Source organism: Cucurbitaria berberidis, assembly GCF_010015615.1.
Source record: "Cucurbitaria berberidis CBS 394.84 unplaced genomic scaffold K460scaffold_4, whole genome shotgun sequence".
NCBI lineage: Eukaryota > Fungi > Ascomycota > Dothideomycetes > Pleosporales > Cucurbitariaceae > Cucurbitaria > Cucurbitaria berberidis.
The window spans coordinates 4,069,181-4,086,925 of record NW_024468938.1 but is presented as its reverse complement, the minus strand read 5'-3'; the positions used below and the strand labels follow the sequence as shown (position 1 = coordinate 4,086,925).

Sequence of the window (17,745 nt, the reverse complement as noted above, 5' to 3'; positions counted from 1 at the left end):
ATACAGTTCACCTCTTTGTCCGCCAGGTAGGCGGTGAGTGAGAATCTCCTTGCACAGAATCTCACCTAAAGCGCTCAAGAGTTAGAAGTTGCGGAAAGGCATAGATTGAAATAGACAAGACGACCGAAGTTCTCTGTAGGCGGTGGCTATCTAAAAGTTGTCTGACACCCACAACTGCAATGCAAACAGCGATGAGAGGGAGAAACATAACAGAGGGAAAACAAGAAAGGTAGGGAAAAGTCACCGTGATAGAAATTAATGTACTACCTGCTACGTATCCATATCTAAGATGACGCGCTTAAACCCAGATCTTCGACGAACTGACATGCTGCTGCATGATCCCCAGCGTCCATAAGTTTAAGCAGATGTACATCCCATGATAGCATGTCTACATACGATTCGCAATCCGTCTGTAGCGCGACCACGCAGAAGATATGTCTGAATACCTGCGAATCAGTGATTGGCCTAACCTGTTTCCACTCGCCATCCCGCCCGTCATCGAAACGGTCCAGGAGATCTTCTTTACCCAAGACTAACAAGTTGTGAACGAAGGGTTCGAGAATGAGGAGCATTTCGTGGAGCTCATGTGTTGAGATGCGGTCGCGGGGACTAGTATCGAGCGTACGCATCATGAGGTAGTTCAACAACCTACTGTAGATTGTTGACGTGCGTGAGGATGGGCGATTGATTCGCATGGGAGCAGCCGGATGGAAAGCCATGTAGAAACAAAACTCCTTGTAGTAAATCGAATATTCCGTGCCCAATGGGATTTCCTTGCCATTTAGATAGAACCATGTCTCTGGGTCCATCGCTGGAGGCTTGATCTCCTTCTGTGGTAAGCGGCCAAGGGCAAGCGCGTGGACGATGCAACCAAGAGCCCATACATCAGCCGCAGGGCCGTGACAAAATTCTGCTTCCGGGGGTTGCCAGCCCTCGGTACAACGATGGCCGTATGGGATATTGTAGGGATGGTTGACCTGTGCTGTGCCGAAATCTGCAATCTTAGGTAATGGATAGATATCCCCATCGCGAGGAGCTGTAAGCAGAATGTTGCACGGCTTGATATCTCCATGTACTACACCGTTCTGGTGCATATAATCGAGGCCAGCTGCAATGTGCTTAAAAACATGCCAGATAAACATCTCGGTGTTTCCATCTTCGCTTGAGTTCACATAGTCCACAAGATCGCCAATTGGGCAATACTCAAAGAGGAGCTGCTTATGGAACTTTTGGGTCGGATGGCTCAGCATCGTGTAGTACCGAACGATGTTCTGATGGTAGCCCAGTAGATGTAGGATTTGTACCTCGTTCGGTGGAGACCGTGGTTTATCGTGGTATATTGTCTTCACAGCGACAAGAGTTCCCACTTTTGTATCGCGACAGAGATGAACGGTACCATTGCCGCCTTCTCCGAGCAACCGAATAGAAACGTACCGCTTACGGAATATACTGCCTCGTATATCGTTGTCGGCGCTGGACGTAGCTGAAAGTCCCAGGTATATCTCGCCGGCTTCAGCGCCGCGGTCGAAAAACTGGAGCTTTGCTAATAGGTGAAGCCCGATGGCTTTGCCGCGTCTCTTGAGATAGTGTGTTGTCTTTTGCTGCAGGGAAGGGACTGTAGAGAGAACCACGGTGTCTTCAGCGTTGATGGTGTTGCGCCCTTTGGCCGGTAACGTATCCTTGTTGGCAAATATGGCGCGAATGTTCTTTAGAAAGCCCATCGTAAGATATCAACCAAGGTCCGGTAGAGAGAAAATTAGCAGAGCCGAAAAGCAGTCGTGTTGCGAGGTTATGTGTGGTTGGGTGTGGATGGATTGTTCTGGACTAAAAGCTGTAGAGTTCCCGCCTGAAAATCAATTAAGTGTAAACAAGGGGCTGGTGGGCCCTCACTCGTACTCCTACATCAACTCGTTGTTGGGGGTACCAAGTTTATCCAAGCCAGTGAAAGGTTGTCTACGCTCGGATGTGACCTAATCGGGAGAGGGGGTAGAAAGTCTATGGTTGAGGGAGGTAGCACTTCGCGCAATTGCCGCCAAACGAGTTGGAACCAGAGTATATAAAGAATCATGACCACCCACGAGTAGTTTAACGGCCGTCAAGCCCCTCCAATAACCCATTTCTCCAATATCAATGGTAGCTGTTCGAGGGGTGACATGAAGTAATTAGCCTGACCTTCAAAAATGTGCCGACAGGCTGATTCTTCATCGCGCGATATCGAGAACACAACGCTCTTCATGATCGTGACAACAACCATGCGCAGATGTAGCATGGCCAAGGTCTTACAGAGCAAGAGCGGCTTTGCATAAGATAAGCTCAGGTCTGGCGATTTATCACCGCTTAGATGGAACCTGTGGATCTATATAAGTTAGTACAATCAATAATGGAGAATTAAAAACATACCTGAGTGAATGGAACAAGTAGGTGTGTTGACAATCAAGTCGACCAGGCATCACAGCGCCTTCTGGCCGCGTTCCTGTGGTAATCTATCTATGAGTATTATTTAGTGCTTCACGAGTCTCGGGAGGTACTCTTGCAAAGCTGCGCGAGGTGGAAGCCCGTAATCATGAGCCGGGCAATGTGTGCTTAGCCTTGGTATGAAACGCTCTTTCCTGGTACCGGCGCTGATGCTTAAGATAGTTCATATATCGAGTACGCTGTAAGTTGTGAAGTGTTAAATTTACCCATACAATTTGCTGTTTGAAGCTGAGTCTTAGCCCATGTGCGTCTACGATGTACTCCACCGGGCCGATAGAGATCTCGAGTCACGCTAGTACTATTTCAGCTTACCAATCACAACTGCATGGAGCAATTGCGGGGTGACTTAAGTTGAGTCGTGCCCGCGGAATGTGAAGGACGAGATGATAGTTCAATGTGATTGCTAGAATAGTAAGACCCAAGCCCATTTATCTTTTCCCCTCGGTTGAAAAAATTCGTATTGAGATAATAGGGTATGAGGTGTACGAACTTTGTGAGCAAACATTTATACAGATGCGCGCGAAATGATGAACCAAGTGCACCTGTAGAGCAGTCATCTAACGAGGTTTAGCCTTTCACATACCCTAGGTATATTCAATCTCTACGAGGCTTAAGGTATAGTAATAGCCGGCTTTAGGAAAACATTAGCACTCGACTTGCGTTGTGCAGCAAGACCACTAATTGCTTAAAGAATAGCTGGAGGCTATATTAGAAACAGCAGTGATGTTAGCAAAATGATAGGAGATGTCAGAAAATGTCAGAAAATGTCAGAAAATGTCAGAAAATGTCAGAAAATGTCAGAAGTTGTCAGAAATTCTAGAGTCCATCCCTAGGTCACTGCATCAGTAAATAACTGACCCAAAAATCATACGTGCAAAAATATCCAGGCCTCCCTCTGCTGATCTTTTATAGGTGGCATTTTATGTAATTGGGGTAGGCCTCAACTTGGGCTTATCTGCAGGCTTTAGGTTCGGTCGAAAAACGGAGGACATATTACCACAAACAAGAACAACGTTTTTCAGCATAGAAGTTGCGTCATCCTCAGGTAATACACAATTTCTCAGATATGCCCAAAATTCAGACTTACAAATCTCAAGGACCGTGCACCTTTAGTCGAGGATATAAGTACTATAAGCAGTTCCTAGTTCGAGGACAATCATAGAGCTCCATCAAATCGCTTCCTCACCGCAAGAATCAATCAGCCACGCAATTTTCACCATGACAGAATCTCAGAAACGAATCGGGCTAATTGGCCTTTCCGCAAAAGGGTGAGTACGATTTGAACAATTGCAGGAATCGCTGACAGTCAACATAGCTCCTGGGCCTCCATGTCCCATCTCAGCTATTTGAAATCATCTCCTCTCTATAAGATTACGGCTCTCCAGAATAACTCGAAAGCCTCTGCTGATGCGGCTGCGAAGGAGTACTCCTTAAACGAAGTTGCAACTTACGACAACCCCTCCGCAATTGCATCGGACCCAAATGTGGATATTGTTGCTGTCAGTGTCAAAGTACCCCAGCACTACGACCTCATACGTCCCGCTCTCGAAGCCGGCAAGGACGTGTTCTGCGAATGGCCACTTGCTCGTAATCTCGCCGAAGCCGAGGAGCTCGTGCAGCTAGCGAAAGAGAAGGGGGTACGAACGTTGGTTGGCTTGCAAGCGCGCCAGAGCCCAGCTATCATCAAGGCAAAGGAAATTGTCGCTTCCGGTACTTTGGGTAGGATCTTGGGCACGACAATGTACGGCCATGTAGGTTCAACTTTCGTTATAAACCGCGTTAAACCTCTCGCTGATTATGTATTCTAATCAGGGCATTATATTTGGTCCTAAGGTCACAGAAGGCTTTCTATATGGATTGCCCATCGAAGCTGGCGCAAACTTGGTTACCATTCCATTTGGCCATGCCGTAGACGCGCTGTGCTACGTCCTAGGCGAGATTAAGGACATCTCAGCCACGCTCGCGAATCTTCGCCCTGAGCTTGAGCTTGTGGACAAAGATGGAAATCCTAATGGAAAGGTGAAAAAGGCTGCACATGATCATGTTAGCATGACCGGTCTTCTGGAAAACGGCGGTGGCATCGTATCGGTTACCTACGCCCCTTCCCAGTCGCGCACCAACCGCAATTTTCACTGGGAGATCAATGGCACAGAAGGCTCGCTCGTGCTCGAGGGTGGTAAGATGGGAGGCCACGTTCAAATGTACCAGCCTACCATCAAGCTAGCGGCGCAGAAAGATGTAAACGCCGTTCTATATAGCCAGCAGTCAGGAGGGGAAGAGGAGCTCGAAGAAATCCAGGTTGAAGATGGGTCCGCTTTCTCTTATAATGTCGGCAAGGCCTGGGACGCATTGGCTGGTATTGGCTTGGACAAGGGCCACGGTGTTGTAACCTTTGAGGACGCGTTGCTTCGACACAAGATGATTGAGGCAGTTTACCGGAGCGCGAGACAGGGCACACGAGAGAACTATGTGTAAAATACCAGGGTATTGAGGATCACATGGCATGGCGAGCTGGTCGCAAGAGAGATGACAATCGATCGTGGCTATAGTCAATATTTGCCTAAACGGGTTGTGGGATTTCAGGCAACACTTCTCTTCCTCGTACATCAGACATGAAGTCTGATAATTCTAGAGGGTCAGTTAGTTACAGTAGCTTGAAGATGTATTAGTGTTCAAATCCTCGTTTCAAAATGAGTCGTGATAACTACCTAGGTACGCCAGAACGAATTTAGCGGCTCTTGCCTGTGATGTCACTATTGCCTTCAAACACATTCCCGAGGCTGCCATTCTAGATATGCGGTCCGCATTCATGTTCACGCAATCTATTGCACAGGTATACTCTGACCTGTATGACAGGACATTCTTCGGTACAGGAATTGTACAATCTGCTATTGTTATAGTACAGGTTATAGGCCTCACCGTGTTACTAGTGCAGGATCGAATTTACTTCCTCTCCACGACACGATATAGAACTATCCAGTTAGCCCATCCTAGAAGCATGCCTCTATCTCAGCATGCCTGCCTCTTTCATCGGTCTAGCAGATGGGCTGCTCTACTTCACCTGGACATCATACTACTCCTGAACCCTGAGTCGTGCCATCTATCTTACTCGCTTTTTCAGCTTTGGCCTGCTTTGTAGCACTACGGTAACAACGTATGTTGTCGATGCATATGCGAAGTGCGCTGCTAGTGTTGTCGCAGGAATAGTGTTCCTGGAGAACTTCATGGCAGCTTTCCTACCGTTTGCTACGCAGAGTATGTATAGAACGGTTGGGTTTCAATGGGTGAGCAGTTTGTTGGGGTTTGTGGCGTTGGCACGTAGGTTTGTTCCGTTAGTGCCAGTGAGACATGGGAGACGTATAAAAGGGTAAAGTCCATTTATGAGCGAGGTGACGAATAGATCTCTTAACTTCGCAAGAAGTGTGTTCCTATTGTCTATGTAACGTCGCCGTGCGTGCGATCATCACCGATGTTCTCCAATACAAGTTCGGTACAGCTCAGACCTTTTCCGTTCTCTGGTTCTGAGTTCCACCAGTAGCATGCTCAGCATGTTCCATCTCAACCGTAGCCGCCTTCTCGCCTGCATGGTCCAAAACCTCAGATATGCCACCACTTCCTCTCGTGAGCTCCGCGCCCTTGCGACCGATTAGATGCCATGGTAAGCTGAACATCTCGTCCATGGCTTCGAGAGACTTTCCGGTCGTTTCTGGGAGGAAGAAATACACCCATACGAGGCCGATCGCAGTCACACACGAGAAGAACATCATCGTACCGCCGTGGGTCATGGCAAGGAACATGATGGGCACAGCCTATACGGGGTTAGCAGTTGCGAGAATGATGGAGAATACCTTGGGAAGTTTACCTTGCTATTACCATACTGGTTGACGAAATGGAACGTCATGGCAATACTGCCACCCAAGGCTCTTAGTCTAAGAGGATAAATCTCGGAGTTGATCAGGTACTGTATACTGTTCCAGCCAAGCGCCCTGAATATTGGAGATACGAAGTTAGTGTATATTCCACATACGGTTTGTATCTGGTTCATCTTACCAGCCAAATCCGCTGAAATATATCATCACAATGGCGCCCATTGCCGCTCGCTTCTGACTAGGAGTCTGCGGTATACTCTTATCAGAAACCTTGTTATCCACCAGCAAAAAGATGGCCATATACAGCATGGCGAAAAGTTGAATCGAGATACCGGCAGACAGTGAACGCTTGCGACCGATGAAGTCTATAAGAAAGAGGGCGCATATCATGCTGGAAACGAACTTGACGACACCGAAGATGGCCGTTGCAAAGAGCTTCTCCTTTTGGCCGGTGGTTCCCATCCTAAGTTGCAAATTTTAGCGCATGTCTCTTTTTTTTATATACAGACAACGAGATATGGGGTTTTCTTACATCGCGAAGTACTGCGGCGCGTATACAGTTATGCTATTCGAGCCCGACCACTGTGACAGCAGCTGTGACATGATAGAGAGCTGGATGCGATAAAGGTTGGCCTTGCTCGAAAAAAGCTCCCGGATTGGGCCGAGCCAGGACGTTCCCATTGTTGCTTCCCGCTCACGGTTGAGCTGGTCGTTGATATCAACGATCTCGGACGTGACATACGGGTGGTCGGCAGGTAGCTGGCGAAGGCGCGAAAGGTTGTCAAGTGCTTCCTCGTGGCGGCCAACTTTGATCAGCCATCGCGGACTCTCGCGACTGAAAAAAGAAAGGGTGAATATCAATACGGCAAACATCAAGTGCATGCTATTGGGTACCAGCCACTGCGCGTCAGTGTGTGAGGAGATGTGGATGGACGAGCCCCAGGATGCGAAGTAGGCAAGCATGATACCGCTAACAACACCATTAGTTAAGTGAACCAGGACCGCGTTGGTGTACATACATATAGACTGCTCCAGCGAAAGCGCAGACACAAAGACCACGGATAGCCCTTGGAGCAGTTTCAGCAAGATAAGTTGGCGCGACAACAGTCGTCTGTCCAATTCCAACACCAGCGATGAATCTGCCAGCATAGATTTGCCCAACAGATCCAGTTGCAGAGCTCGCAAGAAAGATGGAGATTCCGATAACCCATACTACACAGAGCTGTCGCGTCGCCCAAAGGCGACCAATGCGATCTGTGATGAAGAAGGCTATCAAGGCTCCAAGGATAGAGCCCATCTGCACCATTGACGTGATGTTTGACAGGAGTTCTGCCTTTTCATGCTTGGATTTATTCGGATCCTCGAGGCCAAACTTCAGCTTGAACGGTTCAAGTTCTGCGGTTGTACCGATTAGGCCTTCGTCGATACCTCGAGCAGCGCCCATGAGACCGAAGACTAAAAAGAAAAATTAGTCTGAGCGTAGATTGGATTTGGCTCAAGTGTTACCAAAGACACCAAACCAGAGACGCCAGTTGAGCGACTCCTTGGGCGTGTCCTTCAAGTTCTCACGCCATGGGTTCCACATGTTGGGCGGTTATGTAGAGTCGGAAGTCAGCACTCGATCAGCGCTATATACAACGTAGGAATTCGACCAGTCCAATCGATGCGGGGGGGCGGTTAAGAACACCTCGCGACTACAGATGTGCGAATGCTTCTTATACTATGAGCACCGAATGCGGGGTGCAACATGCGGAGATACAATTTGCGGGAGGTGTCACGCCGCCCTCGATCCCACACATGTCGATCTCACGTAAAAAAGCGATTCATATGCCGCACCACGACACCTTCCACAACTGTGAAGATGTCTAGGTCTGGTAATTACACCCGCCATTGGTGTGTCAAGGTCGTTGCCGTTGTCTCGTTCAGGTAAGCAAGCCGCTGATCAAGGCAAACCGGTAAAAAGCCGAACGGCTGTATGCGCCGCTGTCAGGCTACGTGACAGCAGTCGACCGATGTTACATGCCCAGTTTGGTGGCAGGAAGCTTTGCATGCTTAGGTGGAGAAGCTTCCTTACATATGGAGCTTAGTATCGGGGAAAGCGACGAATAAGAATTCGGTGACACATGTTCCTCCACACTCTGAGTCGTTCGAAGACTGTCCACCCCGCACCAATCCTGGCAAGCCTCCCCTTGGCACTCCAAGAGCTGTCGGAAACGCTTAACTCGCACCGACTGTAATCGTCCCGATGAAGGACCGCGTCAATAAGCGTCCACTCATTGGCCAACAAGTCGCGACGAACCGGGACCACAAAACGACGGTGTTGAGCCCACCCGTCACGAGGCAATTCGCCGGTAGATTTGACACCGAACAGGTACACATTGAGGCCTGGGGTTGCATTTAATCTACAAATGCGACTTTAGCGGATGAGGCGGCAGGGTAATGAGAGATGCGGCTCCAACGCGATCTGCTTCCTTGTTCAACGCTTGAACTTCGGCTTCTACAAGCGGTATACCGTCCCTTAGGCGTCTCACTTTGTTGAGGTCTTCAATCTCGCCAGGAAAATAGATGCGGTCAACGCCCGCCATCTTATTGGACGTAACAACGCGTAAGTAGAGGTAGTCCATCCTCTCTCTGAAGTCGTCGATGCTCATGAACAGATCTGGCTTGATAGCGACGAGAAAGTGGCCTACGTCGGCTGGCTTTGAGGGATCGTACGGGTTGGTGACATGACCCGCGAACGCACTGCCTGACAAGACTCCTGAGAAAACATCCATCATTATAGCGAGCGCGGAACCTTTGGGCCCACCCATGGGAAGCATGACACCTTCAAGTGCCTTGGCAGGTTCATCTGTCCTGTTTCCATCCTTGTCAAGTGCCCAATCCTCTGGTATCTTCTCTCCCCTGCGCAGGGCTTTATAGATCTTGCCACGCGCGGCGACTGACGGCGCCATGTCCACAATAAACGGACAGCCGCTCTTGCCTGCTGGAGCTCCACAGGCGATGGGCGACACCCCCATAAGCTTTGACTTTCCTCCCCACACGGGGAGAGCTGGGGAAGAGTTTGTGAATACCAGGCTCATCATCCCTGCATCGAGCGCTTGTTGAACTACCCATGCCGACATTCCGAAGTGATTTGAATGTTTGACTGACACCATGCCAATGCCGATCTCGTTTGCCATATCGATTGCTGCAGCCATGCCCTTATGTGCTGCAAGGAAACCAAAGCCGTTATGGCCATCGACCTGGGCAACAGCAGGTGTAATCCGGCGCAGAGTCGGTGATGCTCGTGGATCCAGTACACCTTCTCTTATGCGTGCCATGTAGCTTGGGATTCTGTTCATCCCATGGGTGTCGACACCGCGTAGATCAGCTTCCACAAGGCACTTGGCAACAAGAAATGAATTATCCTTCGGGACTCCGTTGCCGATTAGCACTCTCTCTATGAATGCTCGCGCGTCTGAAGCGCTGACATGCTGCATTGATTGGTGGTCGGTCATCTTGGCGACCTTTTCAGAAGATATGGCGTGATTGCGATGTAGGTGATACTGAATTCGAGGGCGTAGAAGGCATTAATATGTAAGGATTGAGAGGAAACCTTGACTTTAGGTGTTGGCGGCACAAGTGTTGCAAGGTGACGGTGAGAAAGCCGAACAGGGTCGATGATTACTCGCATGCCTAACCGAAAACTACTAGGGCGCTCGCTCACCATAAGCTCTTATTCTAGATGGACATGGCTGCTTCAGAACAAAATATCGCCCCCAAGCCCGAGATCAATTATTGACGCTGAATTGCTTAGTGTACTTTGAGGCACACTTCCTCCATCGTACAGCAAAATTTTGCCTACCCAATATATCATGCTCAGTGCGAAATTCATAGATCCGTGATCTTCTCGATTATCGTTATAAACTAAAATGATAGCGAGGGCTACTTTGCAGGATGACTTGGATTCTACTGTGATGTGTTTGTTAGTGACTATTAAGTTGATATGAACTTGTCCTTGTCGCAACCCTCTCGCCAGATGCTCTGCACCCGTAGCTTTTCAATAAAATCCCGGACAAAGTCTTCCTGCGCCTAGAGTAATTCAGACAAGCCTCCAGATTGTTGGCAGCTTCCTAGGGTACATTTAGGTAGCCTGATGATCTTGATGGTGCACTGTAACTAGCGAAGGTATATCTACACCACAAATACTAACAGTAATCCCCAGGCTATCTGAATGATAAAATGTCCCGTCCACTCGCGAGTAATAGCAGCCTATATCCTGGTAAAGCTTCGAGGATCGTGGTGGGTGTTGAGGCAAAAAAGGTGGCTCACACCCCTCTGTGCGAAGAAAAGTCACTGGACCATCAAATGGAGGACGACGACGCAAAAAGAATGTAACTCTCAGACGGGGAATCGAACCCCGGCCTCCGGCGTGTTGTGTTATGACAAGCCGAAATACTGACCACTATACGATCTGAGATAGCCAACTCGAAGAGTTGAGATTTGGTGGTTTTGATGGAATTTCTGCAAATTAGATAATATAAATTCTACATTTTTTCTAGCAGCGTCAGAGATCGTATCAAGGAGCGCCAAATACACTCTCAGTAAGTGGGGGACGCTTTGCACGGTTCAAGTGGAAGATTTTTATAACGGGTGGAGCATATGTACTCGATTAGGTTTAGGTCACGGGACTAGCACAGCAGAACCACGTAAAACCGGTGAACATCATTATTAACATTGAATCTACGCTACCTAGATCTGTATCCTGAAAATATATCTGTCACCTTACTCGAAGTGCGACTTCAAGCGTCTGATTTGTCATGGAGGTATACGATGTTCTACAACGTCTACTCCGCGCAACCAATGCCCGCGCAACTTCAAGTTCCGCCGCATGTAGCAGTAGCTTGCGGCAGATATTACGTTTCAGAAGTAAATTCGGACTTGTAAATGTGAGTAACTCGTCGTGATAGGCCGATCGTACGAAAGGTGTAGATGAGTAAGATACTGATTAAGTGTTTTGTGGCTGCGTGTACGACAGGGATAGGCGAAGCGGTTGACCGGTGCCTGCAGCGAAACCGGGTTCGCGGTATGGGCGATGGACAGAGTTAAAGTTGAGACTTGAGACTCTCAAGATGATTGTAAAGTTGCAACTCCTGGCCAAAGGAGGCTATTATCTTATCAGAAGGGAATTAGGGAAACAGTAGGGATAAAACGACCGTTAAAGCCATGCAGTACAGGTGTTGATAGAAGTACTAATGAGAAAATCTACGTCCTACTGTACATGTAGTAGTCGAATATGATTGAAAGAGCACTCTATAATTTCACTCTAGCATAGTATCGCACGCCAGGAACCTTGAGAGGTGCCCAGTTTCGATGTAGCGTTTAGCTCCCAAGTCTACGAGGCGGTGCACATGCGGCACGTCTGGAAACCGTCAGGTACGCGTGGCTGTGCGGACGAAGAACCTTGACACTGGTGAAGCCGAGTGGAGCTGTGGCCGTATCTGCATCAATTAGATTTGGCCCGTGTATCTTATACGTTAGTCCGAAGAATAGCCTAAGGCAGAATACACAACTTTCAGCAAGTAAGAGAGAGGCATGAGCATGAACCGGTTCCCAAGTGCGAGAACAAAATGGCTTGAAGCGCGGAAGCAGCGAGCGACGTCACTTGTCTGACACGGCGAAGGTTCCTTTTGGAAGTCATATGTGACGCCTCGACGGTAGCGTTGCAACAGAGGGGAGTGAAAAAGCGGTGGCTCATGAGGTAAGCTGCGTCCTAGTGAGATGCGGCGCGGTGAGGGTTAAACGAGAGGGGTCGGAGAAGGTCTTGGCTGGGCGACGGGGGCGGATAACCACACTAGGATCTGGGGATGGATGCCCTGGCGGCGGCTCGGGGATGGGGAAAGCATGTGCTAAACTAAGGCTGATAGAGTTGCCTAGCTGTCGGTGTTGGTGCTGGTGTTGGTGCAGACATGTCCGCAAGGAACAAACGACCTGAGCTTCGATAGTGCAAAATATTGGCTTCCAGGGCTGCTGTTGTTAGTGGTCAGGTGTAGGCAGGGTTGCAGCACCTTGCTCTCAGCAGGACATCTGGTGGCTGAGTTGGACGGAGGCGTCCTCCGCCTCAGCGATGTACGAGGACGTTGGCTCTACCGTTGTACTCAGCCTGGGCCTACACTGTTCCCCGTTCTCTCTTCTGATTCTCTACCCATAACACCCCGGAGTCGCTCGTTGTCGCCCTTGTAATTGCCTGGGATTGCCTCGGCCTGCGACGTACCGAAGCGACCTGCACCCCGTCAGGCTGACTCCAACAGCAAGGTGCAAGGGAGCCTCATCTGCCGCTCTACATAGTGGGTAGACACTGCGAGAAGGGCCCTCGCCAGTCACTCGTTTCACCCCGATTGCTTCGCGTTGCATGAGAGTCACTGAGAACTGATCTCTGGCACTGCGCGAGAGCTAGAGCCATCAACGCCACTACCTGAATCGCGAAGGAGCACCACCCGCCGCCTAGGGCGCGACCGAACCAATGCGCTCTAGCAACAAGAACTACATCGATCTCAGCGAGAACCGACATGAGCGACGGGAGGGCACGCCGTGGTATTGGCGCCTTATAGCACTCGTTGCGTCGTGGATGATACTGGGAGGGTGAGACTCGCAGCTGAAGAAGCTCAAGACGAACAGCAGCTAATCCTCTCCAGATACCTCATACTACCAGGCCTCTACGCGAAAGACGCACAACTGAAGATCAGCCAAGCAGTGCTATCCGTCTTCGTTGTCGCACTCCTCACAGCGGGCTACTCCTTCACGGCGCTACTCTGCTTCGCATGTCGCAATGAATTGTTCCAGGCAGAGGGAGTCTTCCTGTACGGCACTACTTCCAACGCACAAGATTGCTGCTAACTCTGCTAGACCCGCCCTCGTCTCCTCTGCCTTCGGTCTCCTCTCGATCGCCTACAACTTTTCCTTGTCGCACGCCTATGTTTGGGAAACCTCCGCAATTACTGGCACAGCAGTCAGCACCACAGCGACCCTGCTCTACAGCGCACTCCTCCTCTGGACAAATCGCCGGATAGTTAAGATGAGAGAGCAAGCAGGGGAGCGCGCAAACCTTTGGTCAGAACAGTCATACTACAGCAACTTTATCCAGAACATGTACCCGACCGCCGTTCGCACACCCCCACAAGTGCCCGAAGCCGCAATCACCGAAGACGAACGCGTAAATCAGCAAATGGCCTTGCTCCTCATGAAAGCAGATGCTCGGCCAAGCCCCGACGCGAACAGCACTACGTTCAGGATAGACCTGCCAGAAGACAGAGAAGAGCAGGAACGACACGCGCGCAGCCAGGAGTTAGTAGGCACACCAGGCCAAATACATACAGACTGGAATCGCAATCGGGCAGACAGCAGACCGGACAGTCTCAGTGAGCAGCAAGCCTGGCAACAATGGCAGCAACATCGCGGGCGGACGACGATCCGGCCATCGAGCACTAGCCAGCGGAGTAACCACTCGAGAAATCTAAGCCGGGAAGAGCGGAGGAGAGAAATCGAACATGGCGGTGCATGATCCACCGAAACACCGTCTATATATCTCTCTCTTTCCTTCGCAAATACGTAATGTTTCGTGTTCCGCACATGGGCAGCGTCGGTGTTCTTGGCTTGTTGTTATTGGAGTTTTCACATTTGATACCTTGGCATCTTGGTTTGCACCCCTGGATGGATGTAATGCAGCGCGATGGACATATTGGATGATTTTCTAGTATGCTCGTGCTGGATTTGAGTATGTAAACTACATATTGAAACTATTGATAACTTATCATTATATGAAGACCTTGTTTCTCGCTCGTTCTCATGATATCGACATGCAAACTCAGTGATGAAATCGCCCCTGGGGATATGACTTGGCCTGACGTGACGGACTTCAACGTTCCTTCGTCATATCTCGTTTGTTCGCGCCCTATGCAGCCCCCAATCATCAACTACCCGTGGCCCCCCAAGTCTCAACTCCACTCCACTCCACTCTCTGGCTGAAGGACGCACCTTGCAGGCCCCTGGACTAGTTTCCATTTCGTGAACACGAAACCAACGCCCCTATTTCTTCACCATGGAAAGGCCGTATATACTTTGTAGGCAACGCATGCACGTATGCGTCTGACGCAGGAGCAGGTGCGAGGTTCCGACAAACTTCCGCAGCTAGCGCACAAGCGAGGGTTCGACGGGTTCGGTGCGACTGTGATTGAAGTGCAGTGAGAAGATTGTATGTGGCGTTGACGTGGAACAGGCACGGTTATGAGGTGAGAAGGAAGGAAGGATGTGGCTGTGTACCCGGGAATATGTGATGTAACATGGGGGCTGGCTACAACGATATAGTGTAAGCTTGCGGATAAACAGTAACGCGACAATGACACTTTTCTCCTTAGTCATAATGTTGGAAAAATTGGAGATTCTACTATTTAGGGGGTGCATTCGTTGGTATCTTGTAATTGTAAAAGAAAAAGTCCAAGGGAACAGTGGTACTCATCGTACCACTTGGAAAGATATTACATGCTTAATTTATCCTCATCGCGGGTCATTTGTTTGTGGTTTCGCGACCATGTCATTTCTTGACAGCGTCAACAGGTAACTAGACCTTGATAGCAAACTGTTTCAAGTACTCGTAATGCTCGACGTTAGCGGCGACAGTGTCCCTGATGACGTTTGCGCCCTTTTCACCGTATTTCTCCGTCCACTCTCCGAAGAGCTCCTCGTCGCTCTTTGGCGCTTTTTTCTAGTAAGAGGTTAGTAAGTGTATCCACCTCCCACATTTTCAAAATAATCAACGTACGTGTGTCCTCGCCCTCAACCTATCGCTATCAAGCGCATCCTCATGGAAGCCCTTCCACTTCTCAAACGCCTCCTTTGCAATCTTCTGATCTTCCTCGGTGTCCCAAATCAACATCTCTGGCTCCCACTTGATGCCCGTACTCTTGCAGTACGCCTCGATAACGCCGGACGGGTTGTCTAGCAGATCGTCGGCATCGATGACGCAGATCTCAACGCCGCCCGTGTGGCCATTGACTTCGGCCTGTCCGTTGGGATCGGTTTGACCAGCAAGTTTCGGCCCAATCTGGCCCTCGCTGCGGAGGTAGTTGAATAGCTGGCGGAGCTCCTCGTATCCGGCTTCATCAGGACGGAAGTTGTAAAATCCAGTCATCTTGTCAAGTGGAGGGATCGTGCAGCGGTAGTAGCTAGGAATGCTGTATTTTGGGTGGCGGATCAGGAAGGTGAAATGGTAGGTCGCCAGAAGGTCGGCTGGAATGACAGTTGGGTTATTTGGCTCGCCTTTGGTATCGTATGGGTACGGTGGTCCTTCCTTACCGGTCCTGGATTGGACTGGCGAGAGAGCAGTAGTGTCGGTTCCGACGCCACTTCTGTAGTTGGCTAGCGACGGAGCAACTGTTGCAGGTTTACCGTTGGGAGGTATCCAGTATTGTGCCATATCTTTGATGAAAGCACGTTTGCCCTATCGAAGGTCAGTACAAGTTCATCCTCGTTGATTTTCATTATGGGTTTCGAGGAAAACACAAATAGATATCCAATGAAAGCTCTCCTTTCGAGAATTGGGCGGTGTAACCAGGCGCTGAATATACGTAAAAAAGCGCCGAATTTAATGTGGCGTAGAAAGTACATGACTTTCATCGCGATCCAGAAATGTTCGAGCATACACACAACAAGCTTCCTCTGACGAATCGAAATGCTGCTGTCTTGCGCAATACAGCCACGAATAAACATCAGGCTGTGGTGGTAGTGGCTGGACCACGCGACACAAAAGTGACGAAGTGAGACGAGGGGATGCGGTAGGAGAGTCTTGATTGGGTGTGTACTTTTGAACGACAACAGAGAAGGGCCAGACAAAAAAAGGCGGAAAAGTGATGTTCTGATAGAAGAGCAGGAGTACCGACCTCTGAGTTTTCCCTCGCGATATGATCGAAGATGGATCTGTATGTGCTCTCGGCGTAACCGCTCTCTTTCCTCGCCTCTGGGTCATTCTCGTATCTTTCGGCAAGACGCTCAGGACCGAAGTAGTAGGCATCGCCAAAAGGCTCGTGCACGCATTGAAGCGTTTTGTGACGGGTCATAAAGACCTGGAATACATTAGGATCTTAGCATTAGCTAAAGACAAGATTGGGGGTCATACCCGCTCAAAGGCCGTCGAGCAGGCCCTGGGGTGAGTCGCTACGAAGATGGGTTTCTGCGACATGTTGGCGGTGTGGATGCTAACAATCGAGGGATAGAGACGAAGGATCTGTATTTCAAGAATCCTCAAAGTCAGTCTCAGTCGATGGAAGATGGGCTCAGGTATATTTCAAACTGAACGTACCAACTGCCTGGCAAGGACACGGACACTAGCAGACTTTTATAGATCTCAGACCCAAGCAAACATTTCTGATCGTAAGCAGTTCCACAATTCCTGTTCAACCTTCCCGCACGGTAATGCGAGTTAGTGGTGCTAGTGGACCTAGAACAGCTCTGTGCAAGGTTCAATCAAAGGACCAGACGGTAGCAATGCGGGAGTGACAGCTGATCCCCAGCCGTACCAAGCGAGACGTGGCGCGCCGAACATGCAGATAATTCGTTTTTGCTTGCCTCGGCGCGGGAAAAAGACTTTGGGCTCGATGAAAGCGGGTTGGCTGCAATAGAAAGAGATATCAACATGATGTCATAGCAGTTTCGACAACGGAAGGCCCCGGGGGTGCCCCTCACTAAGATGCTAGCGCTAGTCTGGCTGCGATTGCCCGACGGTACGTCGCGCGCTAGCAAACCTCAGCCCTCTCCAAACACGTTTGCCTCACGTCGTTTGTTGTATATTCGCGCAAACCTGGACTTCGTGTTGGTTCGAACGGCGACCATCGAAAGCACGACATATGGTGGCCACTATGAGCAATGCTTGGATCAGGTGGAGGATACTGATTGCTTTTGTCCCCCCCTTATGCCTTCGCCAAACAAATGCCCTCATCAAAACAAGAGGAATGGCTAACATCATGGCTGACAAAATAAGCTAGTGTAGGTTAGGGTAAGTATCGTGGAGAGAATAAGTACAGAGAAGACGTCTTCCTCGTAGTCAGCTGAGGTCCTCCCCGCCGCTGTGAAGTCTTCTCCCGCACAATTTCCTACTGGTAGCCTCTTAGACACCATTTCGTTGTAGAAGCGTAAAAGAGTCGGGACATTTGAAAGAGATACACTCAAGATCTTGGTACATCGTAAGGGACAGCATCATCCATCAAGCTCGTAAGGTGTGGCGACACCTTTTGCTGCGCTACCAGGTCTAAGTTCGTATAGACTTCGGAAGACTAGACTGAGAAGAATAAGAGCGCGCGAGATCTGGATGTCGTTCCGAATTCTTCTGTGGAAAAGAGGATCCTGCGCAGGGAAAGGGGTTCCATGCAGT

At 49.7% G+C, this 17,745-nt stretch overlaps 6 protein-coding genes and 1 non-coding gene across 7 annotated transcripts; 2 read left to right on the top strand and 5 right to left on the bottom strand.

Moving 5' to 3' along the window:
* Positions 1 to 314: 314 nt before the first annotated feature.
* K460DRAFT_260016 (kinase-like protein) lies at positions 315 to 1,439 on the bottom strand (the record flags this gene model as incomplete). The annotated part of the gene is made up of 1 exon (XM_040927456.1): positions 315 to 1,439. A coding segment is annotated over one exon (1,125 nt), but the record flags the coding sequence as incomplete, so codon positions are not given.
* A 2,206-nt stretch (positions 1,440 to 3,645) lies between these two features.
* Positions 3,646 to 5,146, top strand: K460DRAFT_433990 (NAD(P)-binding protein). The gene is made up of 4 exons (XM_040938374.1): positions 3,646 to 3,743; positions 3,791 to 4,226; positions 4,288 to 4,713; positions 4,759 to 5,146. The coding sequence occupies exons 1-4, from the start codon at positions 3,694 to 3,696 to the stop codon at positions 4,948 to 4,950; spliced, it is 1,104 nt and encodes a 367-aa protein (XP_040786731.1). The 5' UTR covers positions 3,646 to 3,693; the 3' UTR covers positions 4,951 to 5,146.
* Positions 5,147 to 5,847: 701 nt separating this feature from the next.
* Positions 5,848 to 8,189, bottom strand: K460DRAFT_369035 (general substrate transporter). The gene is made up of 5 exons (XM_040933884.1): positions 7,364 to 8,189; positions 6,877 to 7,314; positions 6,526 to 6,807; positions 6,338 to 6,461; positions 5,848 to 6,284 (listed from the first exon to the last, which is right to left on the bottom strand). The coding sequence occupies exons 1-5, from the start codon at positions 7,786 to 7,788 to the stop codon at positions 5,973 to 5,975; spliced, it is 1,581 nt and encodes a 526-aa protein (XP_040786730.1). The 5' UTR covers positions 7,789 to 8,189; the 3' UTR covers positions 5,848 to 5,972.
* A 64-nt stretch (positions 8,190 to 8,253) lies between these two features.
* On the bottom strand, positions 8,254 to 9,957 carry K460DRAFT_369033 (Malate/L-lactate dehydrogenase). The gene has a single exon (XM_040933883.1). The coding sequence runs from the start codon at positions 9,839 to 9,841 to the stop codon at positions 8,747 to 8,749; it is 1,095 nt and encodes a 364-aa protein (XP_040786729.1). The 5' UTR covers positions 9,842 to 9,957; the 3' UTR covers positions 8,254 to 8,746.
* Positions 9,958 to 10,721: 764 nt separating this feature from the next.
* K460DRAFT_t50 lies at positions 10,722 to 10,803 on the bottom strand. Its single transcript has one exon. It is a non-coding gene; the product is annotated as a tRNA-Asp (tRNA).
* A 2,043-nt stretch (positions 10,804 to 12,846) lies between these two features.
* K460DRAFT_357788 (uncharacterized protein) lies at positions 12,847 to 13,884 on the top strand (the record flags this gene model as incomplete). The annotated part of the gene is made up of 3 exons (XM_040932062.1): positions 12,847 to 12,965; positions 13,019 to 13,183; positions 13,230 to 13,884. 3 exons carry the CDS (start codon positions 12,847 to 12,849, stop codon positions 13,882 to 13,884), a joined length of 939 nt encoding a protein of 312 aa, XP_040786728.1.
* An 859-nt stretch (positions 13,885 to 14,743) lies between these two features.
* K460DRAFT_369030 (uncharacterized protein) lies at positions 14,744 to 16,668 on the bottom strand. The gene is made up of 4 exons (XM_040933882.1): positions 16,495 to 16,668; positions 16,259 to 16,441; positions 15,142 to 15,819; positions 14,744 to 15,084 (listed from the first exon to the last, which is right to left on the bottom strand). The coding sequence occupies exons 1-4, from the start codon at positions 16,555 to 16,557 to the stop codon at positions 14,941 to 14,943; spliced, it is 1,068 nt and encodes a 355-aa protein (XP_040786727.1). The 5' UTR covers positions 16,558 to 16,668; the 3' UTR covers positions 14,744 to 14,940.
* Positions 16,669 to 17,745: the final 1,077 nt, after the last annotated feature.

What these genes read in the sequence shown, in the direction of transcription:
- K460DRAFT_433990 (XM_040938374.1), top strand. Translation starts at nt 3,694, where the DNA reads ATGACAGAATCTCAGAAACGAATCGGGCTAATTGGCCTTTCCGCAAAA. An exon ending in ATTGGCCTTTCCGCAAAAGG is followed by an intron (nt 3,744 to 3,790) that starts GTGAGTACGATT and finishes CAGTCAACATAG; the next exon opens with CTCCTGGGCCTCCATGTCCC. An exon ending in GCACGACAATGTACGGCCAT is followed by an intron (nt 4,227 to 4,287) that starts GTAGGTTCAACT and finishes TATTCTAATCAG; the next exon opens with GGCATTATATTTGGTCCTAA.
- K460DRAFT_369035 (XM_040933884.1), bottom strand. Translation starts at nt 7,788, where the DNA reads ATGGGCGCTGCTCGAGGTATCGACGAAGGCCTAATCGGTACAACCGCA. An exon ending in GCGCCGCAGTACTTCGCGAT is followed by an intron (nt 6,808 to 6,876) that starts GTAAGAAAACCC and finishes TTTGCAACTTAG; the next exon opens with GATGGGAACCACCGGCCAAA. An exon ending in ACCAGTATGGTAATAGCAAG is followed by an intron (nt 6,285 to 6,337) that starts GTAAACTTCCCA and finishes AACCCCGTATAG; the next exon opens with GCTGTGCCCATCATGTTCCT.
- K460DRAFT_369030 (XM_040933882.1), bottom strand. Translation starts at nt 16,557, where the DNA reads ATGTCGCAGAAACCCATCTTCGTAGCGACTCACCCCAGGGCCTGCTCG. An exon ending in GCTCGACGGCCTTTGAGCGG is followed by an intron (nt 16,442 to 16,494) that starts GTATGACCCCCA and finishes AATGTATTCCAG; the next exon opens with GTCTTTATGACCCGTCACAA. An exon ending in GGTTGAGGGCGAGGACACAC is followed by an intron (nt 15,085 to 15,141) that starts GTACGTTGATTA and finishes ACCTCTTACTAG; the next exon opens with AAAAAAGCGCCAAAGAGCGA.
- K460DRAFT_369033 (XM_040933883.1), bottom strand. Translation starts at nt 9,841, where the DNA reads ATGACCGACCACCAATCAATGCAGCATGTCAGCGCTTCAGACGCGCGA.